Raw genomic sequence first — 20,567 nt, 5'->3', positions numbered from 1 at the left:
CTATGCGTAACCATAGATCATACTTATATCGATTCGCCCGTGACCGCCAGAGAGGAATCCAATCCCTGAGCTCCATTCATGCTTATAGCCATAGACCATTGCGTCACTCCGTTATCGTCATCTCCCAGATTAAAATAAACAGCATACCGTCATTAAATATATTCAATGACGGATTATTTGAAACTTTTGGTTGAAGACAAGAGGAAGTAGGTAACCATATTTGCAAGTTTTCAATGAAAAACTTCAAAGAATCGTAAATAAATATTAAATAATTGTATCTCAGATTCTTACAAAGTTTCAACTTTCAGGCGTCATCTTTGTCACATATTTACAGTACACGGCTCTAAATATTGCACATCGGATTTTCGTTTTCGTAGAACGTTGTCTCTTTCTCTCTCGTTCTCTCCCATATTCTCTTTCAAAGGTATTTTTAAGAAATTATAATACGACACTTAGTTCTTATCGTGATCCATCGAGCGACAAGTACGGAACCATTAGGCGCTCCCATCCCGGTTGTCTTGTAATTTTTATTGCGCTGACAACCCCGCCTTGCATTGTTTTAGGACTTAATGAGCGTGCACAGCCTGTGCCTTCGTGCGTCGCGATGGCGCACGCCAAAGAATAAAACGCTGGATACGGCAATTTTTTTTTAAATCGGACATTTAAAGTCTACAATGTGAAGACCCCAAATAAATGGAAGAACGACAAGATTGTAGGTGATTGCACCCAGAATTTCTAAGGTCCGCCTTTATGGGGTCCCAGCGCTCACAAGTTTTTTTTACAAAAATCGCGAAGCGTCTGGTTGACGTAACGGGTGACCGAAAAGCTGGCGACTTCCTCGTAAACGTATCAGCATTGCAATATAACGAGGAAATGCCGCAAGCATCCTTGGTACAATGCCTTAAGGGCCTATTTTAGATTTAAGCTAGTTATAGTAATACCTCTGTATATATCTATTGTAAATAAAGATTTTGTATAGTATTGAGTTGCAGTTACTTATACATTGCTAATGTAGGTACCTACTCGTTACTAGTTGAATATAAATAATGCATGGCGAAGGAGTCAAACTGGTTGTTACAATTAACAATTATGAATGACTATAACATTATATCTAGAGAGCACTGATTAAATTAGGGCTACAATATCTTTTCAAATGATTATTTTAAGGCATTTAAAGACATTGCCAGCTCGCTATTTGGTAATTCACAACCATTTCAATCGTTATGAGAGCGGAAACGAAGCGTTTAGATAAACGTCGATTTTATTGTATCTTATGCGTTTAAAATCTAGACAGGAAATGACTGTAAGTAGCTGCTAAGCGGTTCTGTTCAGCGCAAGAATCTCTATTAAATATTGCATGTGTTCAGCCTGGATAACAAAATTCCAACTGTAATGAGTTTTTCTTTACAGTTCTGAACCTAAATATGTATTACAACAAGACAGGTCTAATATAATCTATTAATTTGTATTCTCCAATGTCAGAAAGAAAGATAGCAAGACATAAACCAAATACATACTGTTTTGTTTTTAGCATTTTGGCCTAAGAACCCTGAGTATTGAATACAATGTTCTGTTTAAATACATTACCAGCTAACTATCTGTGATTTTTTTAGATATCTGCTTGTAAGATCAACCACAGAACTGCTACAAACCTGCAACAAAAAAAAATCGTATAAGAATAAATAAAAAAACTACTGTAATTTCAGTTATCATATGAGAAGTGTCTTTTCAAAAAGGCTTATTTCGCTATGAAATTCATTTGCCTCATATCAAACATTCTTTTTGAAGATTGATTTCGCCTTTCGAATGTTTTAAAATAAACCCTTGCGTTGCCTATTCCCAAATATCACACACATCCGTGAGGCCACCGCTCCAGATGCTTTATAAATAACCAACGGCATGTCATTAAAAATATCCAATTAATTCGTATTAAGACCTATTTGCGGATCATTACCAGGCAAAATTAGATCTTAACCAAATGCAGGAAGATTCATTTCCGAGTGAGGAAGAGTAAAACTGTAGACGACGGCCCCTGTGCCTTTCGGACAAATTAGGCAGACGTCTGTATAAGTCGTTGGTGGGTTCCGGCAAATGTTTAATAATTTTTAATAAAAAAAAGAACACGTTACGTAAACATTTCGACACCTACTAACTCAGAAGACGGTTTATTCCTTGTTTTCTTAAAAGAAATAATTTTAAATGCGTGTTTCGGATCCTTTAATCTTTAGAAATGAGAGTTACGACTCCCGTTTTAGACGGCGACAATGCTGCTATTGTTAGCCGCTTAACCCGATAGCTCGCTGTGATTAAACATAATGTCCAATACGAAAATATGAACAGCTATTGGACCGGTAGTTTATCGGAGGGGACACTATCGCGTACTTTATCGGGGTATAATAGTGTTACCGTTAAATATTAAATGAAATGCAGGAGAGGTCGATGACGGCGTATGCGGGCCTGACGCCAATTCTATATAAATTATTTTCATTTACAGTATGATACAAGTTACCCTTGTACAATATTTGGCAAAGTGTTTGGTAGACAGGAACGTACAAAAGCTACAATCATTATTGAGTTATTTAGAATCTTTACAAACATTCTGAAACTGTAGGATGAAATGTTTGTTTCAATGAAATAATAAAGTTTAAATGTATCTAACTGAGCTCCGATTTTAATACTTGGCGTGGTAAATAGGGAACATATCTTTAAAGTAAGTTTTCTTGTATTTAAAATTGGCTCGGATCCAGATACCTACAATCTAGATATTATGAATCACATGAAATTGCTCTATTTAGATTATTAATGCGTGGGCGTTTTGATGTATTTTTCTAGTCACACATGACTATTTCAGTATAAAATGCATTGAAAAATCTGACAGCTGGATTTGATGATCACAAGTAAGTACTTATGCACAAAAGTATCTCGTATCTGTCGCGCCCATGCGGCCTTTTAAAGGTGACGTTTAGTTGTAAATCAACATTGTTAGTATCTAAATATAAACAACATTGCCTGCTAAAACACTATCTTCATTAATGTTGTATTATGTAAGAAGCATAATGATAAAACATCAAATGCATGTGAGGAACCCACTGACCTCAGTACAACTATTTATATTACGGTCATCACCAGGACAGGTTCGTAGTAGATAAACATTATTAAATTATTTTGAAGCTTGCTAGCTTAGAATTCAAGAAGCCTTAGTTGTCTGTTGGTTTTAGGAATTCTGAGGTTCCGTCGTATAGTTTAATTAAGCTGAAGTAATAAAATATAACCGCATACGCAATGCACTTTAGCATTATTAAATATAGATCAAAGCGTTATTAAAAACACCTAATGACTTTACCAATAGTGTGTTTGCTAACATCTTTAGTATCGTATTGATAATCAAGCAGTATGCCCTAACCATAAATGAGGTCAAGAATATTTGATTCCAATCCTGTAAATGACGTAATACAGACTCTGTGGGTACGCACTTACAGCTATATTATGAGTAGATTATACAATACATCGTTTCCATGTTTTATGACCACAAATTTGAGTGACATGGTGACCATATGGCTACATAAGCGTCATTATGGCTTATAGACTAGCGAACTCTTTTTCAGGGTTCCGTAGCCAAATGGCAAAAAACGGAACCCTTATGGATTCGTCATGTCCGTCTGTCTGTCCGCTTATGTCCGACTTGACTATGACTTTTTTCCGAAACTATAAGAAGTATACTGTTGAAACTTGGTAAGTAGATTTATTATGTGAACCGCATTAAGATTTTCACACAAAAATAGAAAAAAAAAACAATAAATTTTGGGGGTTCCCCATACTTAGAACTGAAAGTCAAATTTGGATATGTCTTCAAAAATGATATTGAGGTTTCTAATATCATTTTTTTCTAAACTGAATAGTTTACGCGAGAGACACTTCCAAAGTGGTAAAATGTGTGTAAACTGTAACTTCTAAAATAACTGAATGATAAACTAAAAAAAAATGATGTTCATTACCATGCAAACTTCCACCGAAAATTGGTTTGAACGAGATCTAGTAAGTAGTTTTTTTTTAATACGTCATAAATGGTACGGAACCCTTCATGGGCGAGTCGGACTCGCACTTGGCCGCTTTTTTTTATATTCAGTTCATTAACAGCGATAAGGGCGGGCTACGGGCTACGTCTCTCATAAATATATTTCTACATAAACAAGTACCTACCTTACTTCCTGCTTTTCTATTTACCTGTTTGATAAAATTATTAACTATTGTACACCGGAGTGACCAATTGTTTCAAAATATTGCCTATTCAGCGTGAAATGGAAAACGGCGTTATTAATATTTTTTTATTTATAAATAAATACCTATAAGACACGGTAAAAATACGACTTTGTTTAGTACCGAAAAACGCCAGAGAATGTGCGATTTACGCCAAATCAAATAATGTGACCCATGACCTGCATTCGCGTATATGCTTAGGTACAAGCGTCTGCCCGCGAATTCATCTGCGTGGAATGATGATGATGATTATACAAAAATATGCATTATCCCCCGGACCTCAGACTATGTCCATACTAAATTTCATCTTAATCGGTTTAGCGGTTTTAGCGTGAAGAGGTGACAGGTAGAGTTACTTTCGCATTCATAAAAATACATAGTATGGATAATTACGTACCTACCTATTACACTACAGAGAAATTAAACTTAATTAATTTAACAAACGTGATACAGAGGCGGCTAACGTCGAGTCGGAGCGAATGACGGTGAAAGACATATGTCTAATAGATGGGTTAATGGGGAATAGATTGGTTAGAGTGAAACAAAAACATATGTGCCGAGTTCTTGGATGAGTCACTGCATCTGTATTCTACGTTTCAATTTACTAAAAGTCTTTGTTATTTTCAGTGTTATTTTGTCAGTTTTGATGGCCGTAAAGCTACGTATAGATAATTTGATGATGGACCTATACGACACGTGTGTCTTTTTAATTTTGTCTTGATTTCATAACAGTACTGATGCCAACAAAAAGATATCACTGTTCTTACAATAAGTACAAATGACAGCTAGAAAATTAGCTTTATAATTGAATTATGAAGCTCAGAATTCAAGATGACATTAACATCGTTATAAGTGAAGTTAAACCGGACATGAACAGTTGCACAATCGCATGAATGAATCGGTAAACGTTCAGCCTTTAACAAATTGCTTGACGCGAAATGAATGGGGACCCTTAAGCCGTGTACGCACCGCCGAGGACGGAAGGGGAATTATTCCAATGACTTACTAGACATTTTGACGACCGGTTTGGCCTAGTCGGTAGTGACCCTGCCTACGAAACTGATGGTCCCGGGTTCAAATCCTGGTAAGGGCATTTATTCGTGTGATGAGCATGGATATTTGTTCCTGAGTCATGGGTGTTTTCTATGTATTTAAGTATTTATATATTTTATATATCGTTGTCTAAGTACCTTCAACACACGCCTTATTGAGCTTACTGTGAGACTTAGTCAATTTGTGTAATAATGTCGTATAATATTTATTTATTTATAAGGTACGGTGCTACCAGTTTATAAGTAACTCACGCTACGCTGTCCGTGCCTTGTCCGACTTGTTATACTCCTTAGGCATAGTTGTTATTCATTCGAGATTTCAGTTAGGTCGAACCTGACTAGGCAGTAAGAAATCGGCCCATATTACCTATCAGACGCGGATGTCCCTCATTCCCGCATTAATCAGGAACAAACCAACAATAGGGACGCAGAAATACATAGAAATGAGATACAGAGATCTCTACCCTGCCTAACGTATAGCTGCGTTCCTGTCGTCAGTTACTGAAGTATGGATTCTGTACCCCGACTTGTCGATGTTAGGTTAGGGCCTTACAATGATTCATCTGAGCGTGCGACTAGCTATCAATGGGAATTGCACGGTCAAAACGGCGCCAGCGCATCCCACACGTGGTGGCGTAAGAGAGGCACTTTCGACATTGTTTATGCAGCTTGTTAGTGTAGCGTTGCCTATCGATTATGCTCGAAGAGCGAATCTGAGATATCCGTGTGAAAAATAGGATTTTGGACCTTAATAATGTCATAACCACTATCTAAATGCCACTAATTAGCACCCGATGTTGCACATAGATTGTTAAAAATGTAGGCAGAAAGGGTAAATCACACCACGCAATAGAAAACTTGCTAAACATTGGTGCTGATTAGCAGTCTTCACGGGAAGAAAAAAAAGAAACAGAACTACTCACCTTTTCTTTTATGTTATAATGATTTTTTGTGTTATAACTACTTCTTCAGAAGATAAATATTACACAGGAAAAATCTATACTAGAATAACCAATAAGTCGGCAATAACTCACGTATCGGTAAAGGCAAATTGTGGCATCTATAAGAAAGAAACTGTCACTGCGAGTCCCACAACGGCGCCAAGCCGCTCGCCACCTACATGCCTCGTAGAAAGTTGAAGAACTAGACCGACCCTGTTTGGACGAATTACGAAATGACTCACACGGACTGTTTTGATTTTCACTCAACAGAAGCAAATACGAACACGCGTAGGCGAATGTCATCAAATTTAGAAGTTCCCAGCAATCTGAATGTTGATAATGGACGGTAAGAAAATTTATCAATTGCGTAGCGATCGACTATGCAAATTAGACATAAATTTTGTTGACTGTCTGCGGTGTAGGTAGAGGTAACTAACTGGTTTGAAAGAAAATAAAATTGGTATCCGACAGTAGAACATATAATTTGATTGATTTACACACCAATGTGAGTGGTGGGGCGAAAATTAAGTGCACTATTTTTCTGCATTTATTCCTGCATTCGCGATCCCTGTTAGCCTAAGGACAGTAAGGATAAGGACTAAGGACTATTTATAAGGATTAGAAATAAGTAGTACCTACCTAAATGATATTGCATAAAAGACAGAATAACTTTAAACCTATGACAACTCACTTTTACACAATTATGTACACTTAATAAAAGAAAAAATGTTTTTAAAATTAAATAAAGAACAGCACGCAATTAATTTTCCGTATTGCGTTATCGCAATCTGCATAAAGTTGAAAAAAAGAACAGAATTTATTTTTACTTTCGTTGTAGGTAAAATGTGGAAGCATTTTTAAGATCACGGAGGCAACGTTTTTAAAATGTCTATGTGATATACAAAAATCAAATAAGCACATCTAATAATGAAATTTAATACGTGAGATGTCTATTTTAATATTCCTACCACTTTTTATTCAATCGGCTCTGAATAGTCTGAATCTACATAAAAGTACCTATATATACTCGGCCAAAATGTCATGAGTCTGGGCGATAACTAAAATGTATGCTAATCTACTAACGTAACAGCAATTTCTAATACTTTCTCACAATAATTAAACTAGTTTTATCGTGTTATTTTACTACCATTTCTTCGCAAGATATTGCGGAAACTAGACTTTTTTATTTTGCCACACAACTCTAGCATGTTCATTTTGTTATATTTTTAATGAAAGGAAAAAAAACACACTGCATCTAACAGGAACAGATAGATTATTATGATTGATTACGATTTACGATAAGTTTATTGCCTTGTTTAAAGAGATTACTATCATTATTGGGGATTATCGCTCCACTACATTAGATAAAGGCGCCACAGATTTCAAAAACAACTTAATCCTGTTAAAGTATTAGATATCACGGTACGAGAAATATATAAATAAGTCAAACATTCGTTCCGTGGTCTTATAATTTCTTGGGTGTCTGTTTGTCCATCCGTCCGCGGTTTAGTTTAGTTGTCATACAAGCTACAATCCTACAATGCTAGTTGACACAGTTACATACAACGCGGACAAAGTGATACAATAAATATTCAAAGGATAAGATTTACGGTAACGCACCCTTACACTTTTATAATTCAAGGATCCATTTGTGAGATAAGATTTAGTGTTTTTTTTTTTATGATATAGGAGGTAAACGAGTAAACGAATCACCTGATGGTAAGCGATTTTCTGTAGAGTCCTTCATTACCACAGCCACTTTGACGACTAATTTGACAGAAATAAAAATGTTCGATATATTAACTATTCATACTTATTTCCCGCATATTTACTTTCCTAATTAACAGAAAATATTTTATAATTGGGAAATTATCTATTTAATCTGTGTAGGGATATAAAAGAGGCCAAAGATAGCATAACAGTGAATCTTGACAAAGTACCTATGTTTTCGACATAATTCAAGTATCACCTCAATTGGGTGCTGCGTAAAATATCAACAGTCACATCCATAGCAGTGACGACCCACACCGTCCATTAAAATAACGAAAACCTTTTTTGTCTAAACATGCAAGATTTATTCGCCCATTGTACTACTATGTGGGTCAACAGTTTTCCAACACTGTGTTTACTTTGACCGCTAACAAACGTTCATTGTGACCACTGGTGTATTAAACCAGTGCATGTTTGTACATTGCCACGCATTAGTAATGTAAATTCATCAAGATCAATACACACTGGAGACTAGAACGCTGTTTGGCAAAACATAGCGAAGCGGACAAATAGAATGTATATCTAATTGCCTTCCTGTTTACAAAATATAGAGACTTACTGAAGCGGAATGTGCCAGGTACCCTTTATGCCAAACTGCCGTAAAGATTAAAATATGCTGTAAGTTAGAGAGATCATACTCGTATGACGGACTTATGTCAAAAGTTATTTCCCTTAACGAAATGCAATGCGCCCACATGTATTACATAAATACCAACTGAAAAACTGGTGATAATGTTTTTAAACGGTTCGGTTACCATTACGACCGTTATTTAGGCTGCCTTCTCGTATCCTTTCATTTCAGTCTCGTGCGTCCATAGCGTCCGTTTCACACAGCACTCCCACGGAATACCTTATTTAGTCGAGATAACGCAGACTTCCGCCGGATTTTCTTAAAGTTCATCACTTGGAAATTACTTATCAGGATGGTCGGCGTCAAAAAATGTTACGACTATGCATCATATCTTAGCTTGAGTCTGTAGGGTGCGACCGCAGCTAGTATTTATCTAAAGTTGTTGATCTTACAATAATACAGAACATAGCACATGTAATGTACCCTATACCCCTGAAACGCCTGAGTTCTGAGAAAGATAGGTAGAATAGAATAAACGGGGGTGCACAAATTACTGTACACATTCCAGATTATATTCTGAGAATTTATTGGATATATAAGGGTTTCAAATATAAAAAGGCAACTCTTCTGGCTCTGAGGTTGCTATAGCATTATAACGATTAAGATAAAGAGTCTGCATCTTTCGACCAGGTACAGGGGCGGTATTTTATATTATATTTAATTAAAAACAAGTATCTTAAATGGGCTAGTAGTTGAAGGTGATGTCGTAAGGCGTACAATTAATCTAACCCGGTCCACCCATCAAGTCACCTTCGTCGACTGTAGGCTGCCAGCTCCCACGCTTTGAATCAACCTTTTTGTTTGCTTCCCCACAAAGACTGACGACTAGTTGGCTGATCTCAGCTGGCTTGCTTAGTTGCTGAATATTCACATATGCTAAGCAATGTTTGCCTGGTAGGTGATAAAATTCAATCATGTTGTTTCTTGCGGCAATTATGATAAATTTGTTGCTAATTATGCATTCCAATAAAATTATCCCGTTTCAGTATAATTTTGATTTTGTAATGGAAATGGAATTATTAAGTGCGCTTCATGAGCGCTTTTGTGAATGAATTAGGCTTCTTTTACCCGACAAAAGCGAATTTCTTCATAGAGAACAAATAACCATTTTTCAAACTATCCAATTCAATAAATCATGTTACCGCATAGGAGGCTAAACTGTAAAATATTACGGAACCGAAAAGCTAAAAGCGTTTTAGGTTTGTTTGTCAGTAAGCGTAGGCCTCGAGTCCCACCCACAGGACAGGTTCGCTCTGCATTCTGAAGCGATTGATTTTCATTTCAAATTACAGTGCTCACGCGCACGCTGCCTACGCGCCCTTCCCGAACGCATTCTTGTTGCGTTCAAGTACACTAAGCACGATGGTCACCCGCTTTCATTAACATTCCAAGTATTTGTCGCTTGATTGTGGTTTGGCGGAACAAAAGGCAATGTTCCTGCCGTTCTTGAATTATAGACGCCATTATTCTGGGCTGAAGACACACGGGAACGGAATGATTGCTGGTATTGTTCTAAGCTTGCTTTGTAAGCGTATCATTACATTTTCTTGTTTGTGTGCACTCGCAACACAACATAATTTTTCTCGACCTTAGAACAATATTTATCATTAGTAAAGTGATCACGTCGCTTTAACGAGTCGGAGATACGTGTAGCGGCAGTGTCGTGGGAACAATGAAGAATAGGCCTCAGTGTGATCCAGTTTTCTAGAGATGCAATACGTAGCCTTATCGAGGTCGCACCGACGAGATAATGAGTCGCGTGTCAATATTAAGTTTCTAGGGCATTTCTCAGATTGAAACTTGTCTAGGGTAGAAAATGTCTATGTAAACTGCGAGACAACTTGGCTTTCCACATTTTCAATCATTCAACGCGTGATGGACCTGATTAACTTGAAATGGGAAGTGAAAGAGACAGATTTTACGAAAATACTTCTTCCACATCTATTGATACATGCAATGTATTATTATGTACCTAAATTAGTCTAAAAAAATAACTATGTTCGTCTAAAATTTGAATAACTAATGTACAGTTATAAACACGAGACGGCAGCAAAAATACATGACTGTTCATAAAAACTGAGATCAGAGCCATCAAAAGACGCCCTTATAAGGTGCGGACGGCGACAGCGGCGGCGCTGTTGACCCATAAATAATTTAGTCTATAATAACAAAGCAATAATTCGAAGACCGTCAGACGTTTTAGACATTTTAATTAAGCAGCCCACAGCCTGTTACAACCTGTTGGAGAGGGACTGGCACAACCTTGGCTTCTACACCTCCGCGCTACCCACGACTACCCTCATTTGGTCATCAGCGTAGGCGCAATCGCCTAATCACACGCTAAGCAACTGCATAATGAATGATCCAACTCACTTTTGCTACAGGGTTGCGGAATCGTCAACATCAAAGTACGTTACGCCTACGCGAACGCAGTATTTACAATATTAATACTGGCCTTAGCTCAATAAATATAGAATTATTAGTTTACAGTAAGTATAAGTGTAAGTATCAATGTAAAACCCTTCAATTCGCATTCTAATACGCCTATTAGTATACTCGTAGTTGTTTAGCAAGTAGACGTCAGCGCCTTAGTAAGGCTATTAAACTCCATTTTATCTCTTCTCTTATCTCAGTTTAATCTGCAAATGGAGCATGTGAAACATGACTGATAAACCTTATCTGTAAATCTGGTACGTACCTAATATTAAAACCACATTCTTTTCTCTCTTATCCATAATCGTTCAATTGCTAACTGATTATTCATTGATGGCCCTTATCTTGTAGTGGATATATCAAATATTATCGGTACAGGCATTGTTGCGACTGACAAATTGGTATATTTACTTTCGTGAACACATTGTTATCTAGCGATGTTCACATTGGATGTAGTCGGAATGTAAACAGCGCAATTGCTCAGTTCGATATGTAAATATGATCAAATGAAATTGCTTGTGATGATTCTGTATTGTTAAATGTCAAGGAACAACAATGTGGCAAATGTTACATACAGGCTGATGAATTCCTTGTTGAACTTCGAATGACATTTCAGTAATATGTAATTAGTAGGGTGGGAAGACGTTGGCTCCAAAAGATCGGGCAGAGGTAGACCCCTTACGACCTGGATGTCCGTCATAAACAACGACCTTAAGAAAGCTCAAACAAATGTCTCGACGACCCAGAACAGATACGCCTGGCGAACAATGACGAGGAGAGCCGACCCCAAATGACATGGGAAAAGGCTAGGCAAAGAAGAAGAAGAAGTAGGGTGGGAAGGGGCATGGCATGTTGAGCAAGCGTGTAAGTTGGAAAATAAAAATATTTACAAAACTAAACATACCTACGACGCGGGAACCTAATATGGCGAAAAATGAGGTCTACGGGAGAGGAACACAATCCGCCATACTAGTTGCCACGCAGCGCAGGAGTTTATAACATGCTTAATTTTTTTTTGGGACCCAAAAGTTAACTGTAGTATTGGTTTTCTAAAATTGTAAGAACGCATGTTTCAGGCATCAGGTAAGAATTAGTACCTACTACCTACTTAGTAAATTATCGCTTATTAACATGAATTTCTGTCTGATGATGTTTTGTCTCAAATAAATGTTCTTCTGACTTGAGTAGATTCGATTTTTCTAAGACCAACTGTTTCGGCATTACAACGCGTTGAACTCAAATATGCCCCGCTGTTCCCTAACTTAAGTTCTCTGCTTGGTTTCCAGTCTTTGACATGACGTCAGTCATTATAATAATGTTGTTTTCTTTTCCAGAATAGGTAGTTCCTCAATTTGGCGTAACACGATGCCCACGCCTGTTGCCTGTCAGCTTGCCGTCGATATTTTCGTCAACTCTTTGCGACTGGACCGGCGACGCGTCAAACAAACCATAAAACGATCTGCGCTCGTATTTATATTTGGACAACAGCAAATAATTTAAACCAATTTTAAACCGCTTGTTATTTCTCAATCTAATTCCCTACTGCAAAGCTATCAAAGCTGAATTTAATAAAAAAAAGTATTGCTAGCCTTTTCGAAACACTTTGATATTTATGGTAAATGTTAAATCAACAAGTTTTTTCAGAGTTGGGTAATCAGAATATGGCCCATAGTGGTATTTTTCCATCTGCTTATTTCTCGTAAGTAAATTAATCTTATACGCATCAGTTCAGTTTTCCAGGTTTCTTCTAGTGAGTATGACCATTGACCATATATTCTGGCAAACTCACATTGTCAGTATAAAAGGCGCGAAATTCAAGTTTTCTGTGGACAGACAACCTTTTGTAAATACATTTTTTAATTTGCCCCCTGGCATGCCAAACTTTATGTAGCAATATAATCAGAAAGTTACTCGTAATTTAATCCGTATTCCTTTAAATATTCGCTTATGTGCTAATCTTCAAACAATACTCTTGTCTTCTACGAGTATAAGTACCTAATTCAAGAAAATATGGTGTTGTACTTGTTTGTCCCTATTGAAATTTCCACTGCCGCTAGACCTCTGAGCGAGACCAATCAATTTGGCACATTCCGTACACAGCTCATTTAAATTTGTGTAAACATTAGTTGGGCTAGTCCATTTAAATATGCGGCCAAATGCTTCACCTTCTATATCATTGTCGTACCTATTTTGTACTTAGATAACTATATCCTCTGTTGTATCTTGTAGGTCGGTACCTCGGTACCGTCATATTTAGGTCACTGTGATGTTATTATTAAGTATAAACAATATAGCAACATATTTTCACCGATCTTTTTCGAGAGTCAGAACACCTGCTTTACCTACCATTTACTCTAGATAGGTCGGTTGGGGTTATTCCCACTAGTTACCACCAAGTTGTTACCAGTGGTAACTACTGGGAAAAAAAGCGGCAAGTGCGAGTCGGACTCGCCCATGAAGGGTTCCGTACCATTTATGACGTATCAAAAAAAACTACTTACTAGATCTCGTTCAAACCCATTTTCGGTGGAAGTTTGCATGGTAATGTATATCATATATTTTTTTTAGATTTTTCATTCTGTTATTTTAGAAGTTACGGGGGGGGGGGGGGGACACACACATTTTTCCACTTTGGAAGTGTCTCTCGCGCAAACTTTTTCCAAACTAAATAGTTTAGAAAAAAATGTTATTAGAAACCTAAATATCATTTTTGAAGACCTATCCATAGACACCCCACACGTATGGGTTTGATGAAAAAAATTTTTTTTTAATTTTATGACGTATTAAAAAAAAACTTATTACTAGATCTCGTTCAAACCAATTTTCGGTGGAAGTTTGCATGGTAATGTACATCATATTTTTTTTTAGGTTTATCATTCTCTTATTTTAGAAGTTACAGGGGGGGGGGGACACATTTTACAACTTTGGAAGTGTCTCTCGCGCAAACTATTCAGTTTAGAAAAAAATGATATTAGAAAACTAAATATCATTTTTGAAGACCTATCCATAGACACCCCACACGTATGGGTTTGATGAAAATTTTTTTTTTAATTTTATGACGTATTAAAAAAAAACTTATTACTAGATCTCGTTCAAACCAATATATAAATACAACGCTGCGCTAGGCAGTGCGGCGTAAGCGCCCTCGACAAAAGATTCAGATTTCATAGATAACGTCACAATTAATTAAATTTACAATTAACAAGATAAATTTCAACCAAGCGTTAATTTCTCTTTATCTCTTAATTTTATGCAATTGCACCAGTTTTACAGTTTTGATCACTTTTATAGCAGTTAACCGAAACACTAATCGACATATAACTATTTATTAAAGCACTCATTATTTATACTTTACTATTAGTATTGAACTCTAACAAAATTGTGGTGGTAACTATTTGGAAAAAAAATCCCACCTTTTTATCACCACCAAACCGAGTTGGTGGTAATTAGTGGGATTTATTTTCCCAGTTGTTACCACTGGTAACAACTTGGTGGTAACTAGTGGGAATAACCGTCGGTTGTAACATAGGTACACTACTTATACTTATGAAAAACCCCCGCGACTACGAGAAAATTGCTTACTTGTTATGCAACTGTGCCGGAATACAGAGAATTTTCAAAATATGATCATTGTCAAGAGGGCGCTGTTATTCTCATGTGAGATTCTCATAGGGTGACAGTTCAGTTTAGTATGAAAAATTTAGTTCCAATGAAATTCCGCAATATGGCGCAATAATGATATTCTGTAATCATATATTTCTGGTTAAGCTTTACATGGTATATACCCTGTTTTTCATAGTTATTTTAAAGACCCATTTATAAAGTTTACGAGTACTACGTTTTCAGGCATTCATGAAGTACCTACTTACTTATTTTGCAGATACAATTATTAACAAGATATTTTCAACATGCTAATCAGCTGGTGCCAAGCAATGCCGGATTTAGAGGTCTGGAGGCCTCGGGCAATAAAGGAGTGGAGGCCCCCTGGCCCCAAATTTTTTCCAAATAAAATGGTAAATTTACCGAATTCTCTATTGTGGGGGGGCCCTCTTTTGTGAAGGCCCGGGGCAGTAGCCCCGGTTGCCCTCCCCTAAATCCGGCCCTGGTGCCAAGTGTTACATAGGTATTTACTTATTTTTAAACACTCCGTATTTGTGTAAAACTCGGGCTTATGGCAAGAACCAACCATACTCGCATATTAGTAATCTTTGTAATTTAGTACAGTAACAGTAAATCATTATAGTGACGACAAATATGATAGTCGGCAATGTCGCCCCAATAGACCTTGCTTTGCCACTGGACGTGACTTGGATTATAATGATTTTTAAGCCGTTGGTAGATCGTATAGGTAGTTATTTTATAGTTTTTTCTCTTTTAAATTTGCAACGAGCAAATTAACAGGCACCGTTAAACTAGCCAACTTTGCTTCCGGGGTAAGTTTTTAAATGTACACGCTATTTAATTTCTCTCGTTATCCTTTGTTTAGATTTTTTCTCCTTTTGACGTATCAAAAATACAGCAAAAAACTTATTGTCGGCTATTAAACAATTGTAACAGATTTTCTAAGCCGTGGCAACCCTAGCATTTGTAAAATGCTTCGGCGAGTTGTGTGACATTGCCCACCCAATTTATTCAAAAGTCTATACTCTTATCGCTAAGTTATTTACCTATTAACAGGGAATGGTAGTATTGCCCAAATCATCATAATATATGGGCAATGTTGGCGAACTCCAGATCTTTGCCCGCCCTCTAAAACGCCTAAAACTAGGTAAATACATAATTTAAAAAAATCTTCAAATAAACGAGCAAATCCCACAGTTCTAAGGCTCTTACCATGTCAGGGAGTATGGGATCCTTGGTGTCGACATTTCCAGTGACGTCGAATTTCGTAGCCACCTGGAAGGGAAGGCTAAGCTTGCATCCAAAAAACTCGGTGTGCTCAATAAAGCGAGGCGATACTTTACCCCGGGGCAAAGACTCCTACTATATAAATCGCAAGTCAGACCCCACGTAGAGTACTGCTGTCACCTTTGGGCAGGAGCACCTGGATGCCAGCTTGGACCCTTCGACTCAGTCACGCTATACGAATCATCGACGATCTCAAACTCACAAGCGGCATTCAACCTTTTAAGTTTAAGGAGAGACTTTGCCTACTTGTGTGTGTTCTACCGCTTGTACAATGGGCTGTGCTCTGAAGATTTGTTTGACATGATGCCAACGGCCACTTTCTATCACCGCCCCGCTCGCCGTCGGCAGGGTGTTCATCCTTATACCCTAGAGCCTAAATGGTTGCGCACTGTGCGGTTTAAGAGGAATTTCAAAAGAGGAGTGTACAGGTTTTTAAAGGGTCGGCAACACGCATGTAACACCTCTGGAGTTGCAGGCGTCCATAGGCTACGGTGACTGCTTACCATCAGGCTGGCCGTATGCTTGTTTGCCACCGACGTGGTATTAAAAAAAAGTTATGCTTGTAAAGTACACTAATATCCCCCGTTTAGCCTATTCTAACAATGATAACTACGGAACCCTACACTAAGCATGGCCCGGCATGCACTTGTCCGTTTTTTTATTGACTGAGGGAGGAGGGCAACATTTCAGTCTACTTATTTCTTCAAGTAGAGTATTATTTAAGAGAGCTTGAGTTGTAACATTCCAAAACATTTTTTTTTCTACTTTTTTTACATTAACAAAAAAAACTAAATATAATCAGATAATCACCTCTATCTTGATATACATTTTTTATTGAAAAAAACATAAGATAAGATAAGAAATAAATCGGCGGGCCTAATATGTAGTAGGTATGACTACATACCTACTATGTAAGTACTAACTTACATACGTATAAATTGAAATTATTTTTTATTTACAAGCCAAGACAATTTCGGCACTTTTTTGTACTTTGCCAATGCATTGTCCAACTGTAAGTTCACCACTCCACCGAAGGACAGTTGCCAGGCGGCCGGATCTAAGAATAAGGATACTAAAGAGACAGTAGACTAGACGGTTTAATTTTGAAATCGTTAAGCATTTTTCGGGGCTAACTCTTAGTCTATAACCTGTTATATGAACACGCTCATTTTTACCTATGCTAGCATCAATTTCATATTGTATGAAGATATCTGCTACCACTTCCACAAACAAAATAACCAAGTTTAATAAAGCCTTGTACATATAGCCATTTTTTTCTAAATGTCACACGCATTTCAATAAAAGTAAACTAACAATTTGTAAATTTTCGGTTAGTTATAACATCCATTGGTTAACCAACCAAATACCAAAAACCGCCTGGATCTTTGAGTGAACGACCTGACTCTAACCTACATTATTTGATTACGTAATGTTTTCATCTACCCTCAACTGGCTTAAGGAGCCATTTAAGGGTAGATTTTGTTTACTTTTACTTAAATACCTAGAGATACAGAGTATAGGTAGGAAATACGAAATCCCGTCATATATTCTTGGGTAAAACAAAACAAAGAGCAGAAATTTTTTTTAGGTGTTTGGTACACTTTTACCGAAAACTGGGTGTGCGATAGGATGGAAGGCAGGAAAATATTGTAATTGTTGAGATAGAAGTAATTACTTGAAGACCAGCAGTTTCCAATGGCTGTACAGATAGGATATAGGACGAGGAGGATAGGACCGGCACAGTAGAGATAGGATGTTTACCTGTCCCCTTTGTGAATAAAAATGCTCATAAAAAGCAGGCTGTAAGTAAATAAGTTACAAATTGTTCTTAAATTACAAATTAATAATCACTCCAATATTAATCAAAACAATAACCTAAGGAATTTACATTAAATCGAATGGCCATCACCATCGAATTAATGGAGGGACATAGTTGTTGGTCACGATCCTCAGGCATGAGGGAACGACGAAGAAGAAGAAGAAGAAGGAATTTACATCTAGGTACACAAATGACAACTCGTTTAATTGAAATCTAAACAGTGACACGCCTGTAAGGCCGCGTAAGTAGCCGAGATAAGGGCTACTACCGCGGGCTGGTTGCAATAAAACAAGGCTACAGCGTGCGCCGGCGCCGCGACCGGCCGTACACATCTCGTGGCGACCGACCGACCGTACGGTACCTACGCGCGGCGACATTCCGCCAGTCCCGCGGAATGCGCGGCCCTACAACAGGTTACAGGGCGACCAATATCCTTCGCTCTGCTTGCCCCCAATAAGTATTATATAACATGTAATCTCCCACATCGGTGTATGCACTGCGATAATTAACAGATATTTATTTACAACAGCTGTCCTGTCAAATGAAGAATGTTTCGCTAAACCCGTTTACTACCTGGATACATTCAATTCATCTGTCTCTTCTCTGCGAGAATCTAACTGACCGCAAATCGCCGACGCGACGGATAAAATGCACAGATTTATATCGCTTTTCGTATTAAAGGATCGCATTACAAACACCACTGGACCATAACTCGGCGGGCGAAGACAAAAATAAACTTAATATCGTGTGCGTTGTATGTTACATTTGTCGGCTAGTTGTCGACGCATCCAATTTATGTTGACCTCGGTGACAAAATTCGACAATAATGTCGGCACTTTCGCTAGATCACCTCTTTTAGACAGTAGATTATCATCTCCACCTACCTTCATCCAGAAGTCGTTCCATGTGCATGAAAACATTCGGGAACGCGGCCAGTTGCTTCCTGTCTTTGAGCAACTGAGCTAAGTAGTCCGCTATACTTTGCGTCGATGGATTGTTATTATCACACATCTTTGATACTGTTTGAACAACTAATGTCACGTAAAATGTTTATTCAAGCACGTTGAAATAAGAGATTGTACTTTTGTTACTAGGTTATTGTTATTTTATTGAGATAAGTATGTTAGAAAAGTTAAACTTCACTTCCACACACATCGACGTTTCGAACACCACTAAATGACGGAGTTGACCGAAGTGAAGTTGTGGGCGAGTATAGTGCCGCGCATGCGCTCTTGTCGAACGATTTTTTTATGCGCGTGCGGCGCCGTTCACAGTGTAGGTGTAGCAATGATATATAGTGGTCTCGCTCGTTCTCGCATTTTATGCCTATAGACTGTTCTACTTTAGCGCTGGAGACCGATCAAGAGTCGCCATCTAGTCAACCTACTTTTAACTACACATTTATAATTCAATTCATAAGAAATTAAAGATACATAAGTTTCTTTGAGGTTTACGATTAAGCAATTAGGTTAAGATAGTGAATAGACAAGACATTGGGTTGATACAGAAATGATTGGTTTAAACTTACCTAGCCATTTTTTATTATTAGTAGAATCTCTTGTCACCACAAAACAACCAGATTAGTTGCGAATGAGAAAGGTTGGACCTGGATAAATACAATTTTAATACCGAATTACTAAGACAAAAAAAAAGAAAAACCGACTTAAAAATTGGTAAATAAATGTTATCCCTTTTATACTTATGCGTTAATTAGCAACCTATATTTCTGAAGTCAGTGCCAAGCCTCAAAACTCTAGTATTTAAATCCGAGCAAATAAGACTTCAAGATTGAACCTCGAGCATGGCGAGGCTTCCGAAGCAAGAGACGTAAACAAACTTTGCTGTCAAGTGTATCACAAAATTGTTCACCTCACCACCGCCATGAAAATACTAGGTACCTCTGAAACATTACTATTCTAATCTTAATTAAATCATCGCTCAAAAGTCAATTTTACCAGAAACTAAAAATTTGCAATAAATTGGTTTGCTTACATGTGGATAAAATACAACTTTGCATAGCGATTTAAAAAATTAAAAAGATCTTTCCCATGCAGCAAGCGTAGGTATATTACTGTATTCGCAATAAAATTGCCATCATTTTGATATACTTTTCATGTGGCAGGGTAGGCAGATAAGTGCAATTTTCGCTATCATTTTACCTGTTTGTACATGGCAACCAGATAATACTTAGGGACCAGAAAAAAGATATTAAATAAAATAAATATTATTGGACATTATAACAAAAATTTACTAAGTCCCACAGTAAGCTCAATAAGGCTTGCGTTGTGGGTAGACAAGGATAAGTTAAGTATACTTACTTACTGCTGTGGCGCAGCGACCTAAAGTGTATCTTGGCCTCCGACACCAACGACCGCCATGCTTCTCTGTCCGAAACCGTTTCTGTCCAGTCGACGGCGCCGAGTTCGCTAAGGTCTTTTTGCACTTTGGCTCTTCGGCTACTTGGAACTTCAGAGTACGCCCTCCAGATTGCACTATCCTCACCCATCCGGACTACGTGCCCGAGCCATCGAAGTCTGGCGGCTGTCGTTTCTCCAATGATATGTTCGGCTCGGACAACAGATCTTCGATCTCCTGGTTCCTGCGGAGTCTCCAGGTTCCATCCTCTCCACGTGTGGTTCCTAGGATTTTTCGGTAGATTTTCCTCTGGGCTACCAGTAGCGCGCGCTCTTCCTTTTTTATTAGTGTCTAAGCTTCGCGTATGTACCTACATAAGGATTGGCCTTATCACCGTTTTG

The 20,567-nt window shown here is 37.7% G+C and overlaps 2 protein-coding genes across 10 annotated transcripts in view; both read right to left on the bottom strand.

The window, feature by feature from the left end:
* Positions 1-19,010, bottom strand: part of LOC133516092 (protein held out wings) — a 72,316-nt gene extending 53,306 nt beyond the window's left edge. For 3 of the 9 annotated variants that reach the window (XM_061848807.1, XM_061848810.1, XM_061848812.1), the window contains exon 1: positions 18,696-19,010. In XM_061848807.1, coding sequence (XP_061704791.1) covers positions 18,696-18,822 — 127 coding nt within the window. In that variant the 5' untranslated portion in view covers positions 18,823-19,010. The remainder of the gene's footprint in view (positions 1-18,695) is intronic. The other 6 variants (XR_009799174.1, XM_061848815.1, XM_061848811.1 and 3 more) reach the window with 4 other exon arrangements.
* LOC133516093 (non-structural maintenance of chromosomes element 1 homolog) overlaps positions 1,440-20,567 on the bottom strand; it is a 62,974-nt gene continuing 43,846 nt past the window's right edge. Inside the window, exon 7 of the mRNA XM_061848817.1 lies at positions 1,440-1,652. The gene's annotated coding sequence lies outside the window, so the exon portion shown is untranslated. The remainder of the gene's footprint in view (positions 1,653-20,567) is intronic.

Source organism: Cydia pomonella, chromosome 3, assembly GCF_033807575.1.
Source record: "Cydia pomonella isolate Wapato2018A chromosome 3, ilCydPomo1, whole genome shotgun sequence".
In the NCBI taxonomy this organism is placed as follows: Eukaryota; Metazoa; Arthropoda; class Insecta; order Lepidoptera; family Tortricidae; genus Cydia; species Cydia pomonella.
Note: the sequence above shows the minus strand (reverse complement) of the source record. Positions and strands in the feature narration are given on the sequence as shown.